Here is a 6,008-nt window from a genome sequence, read left to right as displayed (position 1 = left end):
GCCACTGCCACTCCAGCCATGTCGGTAACAGCAGTGAGGACTCCATCTCAACAAAACAAAAATAAAGGTGGTGGGCGATTAATAGTGGCGATAATAGGCCAGGTGTGGTGGCTCACGCCTGTAATCCCAACACTTTGGGAGGCTGAGGCGGGTGAATCATGAGGTCAGGAGATTGAGGCCATCCTGGCCAACGTGGTGAAACCCCGTCTCTACTAAAAAATACAAAAAATTAGCCAGGTGTGGTGGTGGGCACCTGTAGTCCCAGCTACTTGGAAGGCTGAGGCAGGGGAATCACTTGAACCCAGGAGACAGGTTGCAGTGAGCCAGGATTGCACCATTGCACTCCAGCCTGGCAACAGAGCAAAACTCCATCTTAAAAAAAAAAAAAAAAAAAAAAAAAAAAAAAAAAAGAGTGGAGGTAATAGAACTGATGGTGGAGAGAGGCATTTAGTGCTGTACGCAGGTGTCCCGCTTCATTTCGACCTTTATTAGTGACTTGAATGAGGCTATTCAAGTTTGCAGATACATAAAGCTCTAAAGGAGAGCTAAGTTCTAAAAGGTTTAATACAGGTGGGGAAATGGGTCAGACCCAACAAGGTGAGATCTGTTAAAGATCAGTGTAAAGTCCTGCTTTTATCTAAAACAAAAAATCGACATACATACAATTTGGATATGACTTTGCAATGGATATTGTCTAAAAGATCGGGGTTTCGGTTACCATCCAGCTTCATGGGAACCAGCAGTTTTGGGGAGGTTGCCTGAAGAGCTTCCACAGTGCAGCTCCCAGATGGAGGGATTTTGGTCACCCTGAAGACTGGGCTAGTCCTTGGTGCCCTGCCTCTGCCCCGGTCCTGACTAGGGGCTGGAGACCACAGATGGAAGGATGGGAGCTGAGGATGCCCAGTCTGGAGCATCCTGGAAGATGCATTGCTCCAGATACAAAGCAGAAGTAGGGTCTGCAAACCACAGGCAGGTAGAGGGGATGATGGTTAAAAGTGCAAGCCTTGGAGTCAGAGCTGGGTTCAGATTCTGGCGCCAGCACTGCTTAGCATCTACCTCTCAAACTTCAGTTTCCCCATCTGGAAAATTGAGATAACAGTTGGACCTACCCCTTCACTGGCCTGAATGACGTAAGACCTTTGGTGGAGCACTTAGTAAATGGCAGCTGTATATAAGCTGTTAGAAGCTGGGTATGAGAAAGAACTTCTAACCATCGGAGCTGTTCATCAGTGGAGCAAGATGGCAAAGAGATTTCCCCTATCCTTGGAGTTGTGTGCTTGTGAGGTGGAGTGGTCCTGGCCTCTGAGTGCAGTTTGGACTTCTGCTGAGGACAGAGCTCTTAGGGAGTAGGTGCTTAAGGAGTAGACTGTCTGACATCCTTGGTCTAGACTTGGACACGGGCAGCTGCTGTGAAGGTTGGCTAGATCCTGGTATGGGCTGCTGTGTGTGTGCTGGGGGAGGTGGCAAGTAGGGGTATGCAGCAACGCAGGGCCTATCCACACATCCTGAAGGACAGGCCTCTAACTGCAGGCAGCACGGTGTCACACTCAACCCACCTTCTCCTCTTCAGATACCTGTCTCTTGAATTCTTTGCCAGCTCCCCTCTGCTGGGTGCTGGGTGAGCAGAGGGGCTGCTTGCAAGGCAGTGAGTTCCAGCTGAGCCAGTTAAGAGCGAGTGGCCCCCCTGCAGTGTGGGGCACAGCCGGCTGGGGAGAAGCTCCCATCTGAGGCTTCAGTCCTTGAGCTCAGACGGACCCCACTGGGATGCCAGTTCCCACTTTCTTAGCAGGGAGAGAGAGAGAGAGGAGAGGGGAGTGGGGAGAGAGAGAGAGAGGAGAGGGGAAAGAGAGGAGGGGAAGGAGAAGGGGGTGGGGAAAGAGGGAAGGAGGTGGGAGAGAGAGACCTTTGATGATCTGTCCTTTGCATTCTACTCCTAGCTACTTCCAGAAAGCGTTTGAGGAAGCACCAGTACAGGGATAAGAGATGAAGAGACAGGCCAGGTCAGGCTCACCAAGCAGGTAACCGGAACCTTTAATTTTATTATGTGGAATGCTTAATGCAGAGTTAATAGGGGCTAGAGTGGCTAGGAGAGGGGACTACTGAGATAAATAACAGGAGACAGTAATGAGTTACATGTGGATTTGGGGGGGCTGCAGAACAGGAAAATGGGGGGCAGATATAGCTACATACTTTATTCAAATACCACTGGGAGGCAAGGGGCAAGAGGCAAGGGCAGAATGTACAGGTCAGGATTCTAGTGTCTTCAGCCTGCTGCCAGCAACCTGGGTGCTGGGCCCTGTGTCTCCTGGAGACAAGGGTTCAGGCCTGAGCAGCTGTCACTCTCTGGGAAGCCCAGGGAGTGGGGCTGACAGAGCAGGGGACGTAGAGCCTAGTAAGGGAAGAGGGAGCTGGCAAGGAGCCCAGGGAGGAAGGCTCTGTGAATTGTCTCTGATTCCTTTCCTGGAGCCCCTGCCTCCTCACCTGGGATGCGCCTCAAGGTCACAGAGGTTGTAGTGGAGGAGGACTGGGGGCTCTTTCTCGATTAGACAAAGAATGAGGTTATTGGCACAGAATTGGATCTGGGGGCCTCTGTGCCAACTCCTTCCTGCCTTCGGACGGGGAGGGGACATTGAAGGGATGAGAACTCCACTAAGTCCCTCGAACCCCCCCACTCCCCATGAGGCTCCTCAAAGCTACTCTCAGCCCCTGAGTGGGAGACACGGCCAGCTCCGGACACAGTCCCTGGGTGGCCTAGCCCTTAGGCACTGGGGCACAGGTGGCATGGGCATGTCAGACCCTCACTCTCTGAGAGAGGAAACAGGAGTCGTAGGAGTGGTAAGGCCTCCGATGCCACCAGCCCTGGTGCTTCCCCTCCCCGAGGAGGGTGAGCAGGTCCTTCTCAGGTCCTGGGATAGAGGGTCATTCCTGGGGGAAGGTGCAGCCCCTCATTTTTCAGTGTGGGAGCAACAGTCAACCTCCTTCTCCTCTGTCCAGCCTGTTCGCCTGGGGCTTTGCTGCTGGAGCCTGGATGGGGCGGGTGGGTCATCAGGGCAGTGAGCCAGACAGAAAGCCCCCCGACCCGTCAGCCTCTTCAGCCTCCTCAGCCTCCTCCACTGCCACCGCCAGGCCTGACGTGGGCGAGGAACAGGGCACACAGGCTGGGGGCAGGGGCTGGGCGGGGGGGTGGTGGCAACAGGGCCCCCTTTAGGGTCGGGACAGCGTCGTATATACTGGCTGCTCCCAGTGTGTGGGGCTGTGGGACTGGGGCCCTGAGGGGCTGGGGTCAGAGATGGCCGTGTAGAGGGGCCGCTGCGAGGGCCCCATATAGGAGAAGGCCGAGTAGAGGCCAGAGGCCTGGCTTGAATGGCCGTAATAGGGTCCTGAGGGCTGATGGTCAGAGTAGTCAAACTGGGGGCGGGAGATGGAGGGGAAGGCTGAGCCATAGTGGGGCAGGCTGAGGGAGGTGTAGGCGATCTGTGAGGTGGATGGCTGGTCGGTGTAGTGTGGGGGCCCCTGGGGCCCCGCGGTCTCTGTCTTCACCTGGGCTTTGGCATCCACACCAGGTGGCGAGACCGTGGGCAGAGCCACGCCTGGTGGCTTGGAGATCCAGGCAGAGTGTCCACTGGCCACAGCCAGGGCGCTGCCCAGCCCATAGCCAGCTGCTGAGTAGCTGCCCACGTGGCCTGGGTGCCCATTGGGCGGCAGGTACTGGTCCAACTCAGCCACATCAAAGGTCTCCATGTTGGACATTACCTCGTGGCTGATCTCACCGATGTCCACGTTGCCGAAATCGATGTGAGGCTTCCCGCCCTCCCCCATGGAGCGCCCGTCCCGCTTCGGGTCTGCCTTGCCCGACTGCAGCTCTGTCTTTGGGGTGGTTGGAGGGGTGGGTGGGCCATGGCTCTGGCCTGGGTGGAAGGGAGACAGAGAGAGAGCGAAAGGGGGAAACAGGTTAGAGGCAGGTGGGCGCACGTGAACTTCAATGGTTCACCTTCAGGCAGCGGGTGCCTCTGGGAAAACCTTGTAAGTTTCACATTTTGGCAGCATGAGTCGGCTTTCTTTGTTTTGAGACAGAGTTTCGCTCTTGTCGCCCAGGCTGGAGTGCAGTGGCGCCGTCTCGGCTCACTGCAACCTCTGCCTCCCGGGTTCAAACGATTCTCCTGCCTCAGCCTCCTCAGTAGCTCGGATTACAAGTGCCCATCACAATGCCCAGCTAATTTGTGTATTTTTAGTAGAGACGGGGTTTCGCCATGTTGGCCAGGGTTGTCTTGAACTCCTGACCTCAGGTGATCTACCCGCCTCGGCCTCCCAAAGTGCTGGGATTATCAGCGTGAGCCACTGCACCTGGCGGCATTTGTTTAAATACTGGTGTCTTAGATTGGTCTCCAGTTGTTTATGGAATTCTCAAATCTTAGGGATGAATCCTGCCTCCTCCCCTGTCACCCACCTGGGGAGGCCTGCCTCATTCTGAAAAACCTTTCCTGTGGAAAGTTCTTCCTCTCATCAGCTTCTCTGCTGCCCAAGTGGTCTGGGCCGGCCTTTGTGCTCTGCCAGCTCTGCTTCCACACCCATGCTGACTGCCCTCCTTGCTGGGCCTCGCTCACCCAGGCTCCTGAGTGCTCTGTTTCACCTTTGCTGGTTGCCTGGACGTGCTCCCTGCCCTGGCTTCATGTTGTGTCCAACCCTTCCCTCCTCCTAAGCCCGCCCTGCTGCCCAGCTCACTGGGCTGAGGGTCTGAGGACACAGACTTTTTCTCTGGGCCCTCAGCCCCATCACACGCTGGTCTGTGTTGCCCTGTCATTCCCTGAGCTGCCTTCCTCCGTGGGAGGGCATTTAGAAAGCTGGTCCTTGTTCCTTTGTCTGTTCACTTTCCTATTCACATATTAATTCGGCAAACTCTTAGGGAGCATTACAAAACGCCAGGTACTGTGCCAGGTGCTGGGGATACAAATGTAAATAAAATGGATCCCTGTTCCCAAAGCTCATACAGTCATAGATCCATAGATCCACATGCACCCAGAGTTGGAACTGCTGTGATGACAATATGCAAGGACTTGGGAGACCAGAGGAGGAGTCTACTCGCTGCCCCAGGGATTTGGGGAAGGTCTCATTGGGGAAGGGTATCTGAGTGGGGTGGGGCCTTGAAGAGCGAGGAAAAGTCTGTGTCCACAGTTTCTTTCGGAGGTGGTTGCTCTGTATGTGGTCCAGTGTCTCCTGATGTGTATGTGTGTGTGTCCCTGAATCTTTGAAGGTGAAGAGTATGTACATGTGTGTGGGAGGGATGACTGCCTGGCATCCCATTGGAGACAGAACACGTCCATGGTCGTAAGAGACTAAGAGCTCCCCAAGGACAGGCCTGTGCCTCCTTCCTCAGACCAGAGGCAGCGCCGAGTCCTGCATTGGCCAAGGGCTCTGTTCTTCAAGAGACCTGCCTAGGTTTTTGAATCCTGGTTCTGTGTCTGGACAAATCCCCAGTCTTCTCTTAACCAGTTTCCTTATCAGTAAAATAGAGGTTGTACCAAGCAGCCCAGCCATTGCCTCTTTCTGGACGCCTTCCTTGACAAGAGTCTGGTGGGCAGCAGGGTGTTCTTGGAGACCTGGCTGGATGGGATGGACGGCCGTGCCACCCCTGGATCTCACACAGGCTTCTTGTATACTTGTTTCTCTCTCTCTGTCTCTCTCTCTCTATATATATATATATAATAATTATTATTATTTTTTTAAGAGATAGGAGGCTGGGCATGGTGGCTCACGCCTGTAATCCCAGCACTCTGGGAGCCTGAGTTCAGGAATTCAAGACCAGCCTGGCCAACACGGTGAAAACCTGTCTCTACTAAAAATATAATAATTAGCCAGGTGTGGTGGCATGTACCTGAAATCCCAGCTACTCAGGAGGCTGAGGCACGAGAGTCACTTAAACCCAGGAGGCAGAGGTTGCAGTGAGCCGAGATGGCACCACTGCACTGCAGCCTGGGCAACAGAGCAAGACTCCATCTCAAAAAAAAAAA

The 6,008-nt window shown here is 54.4% G+C and overlaps 1 protein-coding gene across 1 annotated transcript in view; it reads right to left on the bottom strand.

Annotated features, from left to right (window-relative positions):
- Positions 1 to 2,001: 2,001 nt before the first annotated feature.
- The window catches only part of SOX10 (SRY-box transcription factor 10), a 12,624-nt gene continuing 8,617 nt past the window's right edge, over positions 2,002 to 6,008 (bottom strand). Inside the window, exon 4 of the mRNA XM_017861294.1 lies at positions 2,002 to 3,908. Within this exon, the coding sequence (XP_017716783.1) occupies positions 3,205 to 3,908 (704 nt within the window). The 3' untranslated portion in view covers positions 2,002 to 3,204. The remainder of the gene's footprint in view (positions 3,909 to 6,008) is intronic.

Source organism: Rhinopithecus bieti, unplaced genomic scaffold (genome assembly GCF_001698545.2).
Source record: "Rhinopithecus bieti isolate Rb0 unplaced genomic scaffold, ASM169854v2 scaffold_56975, whole genome shotgun sequence".
Lineage (NCBI taxonomy): Eukaryota > Metazoa > Chordata > Mammalia > Primates > Cercopithecidae > Rhinopithecus > Rhinopithecus bieti.
This window is presented reverse-complemented; position numbering and strand designations above follow the sequence as displayed.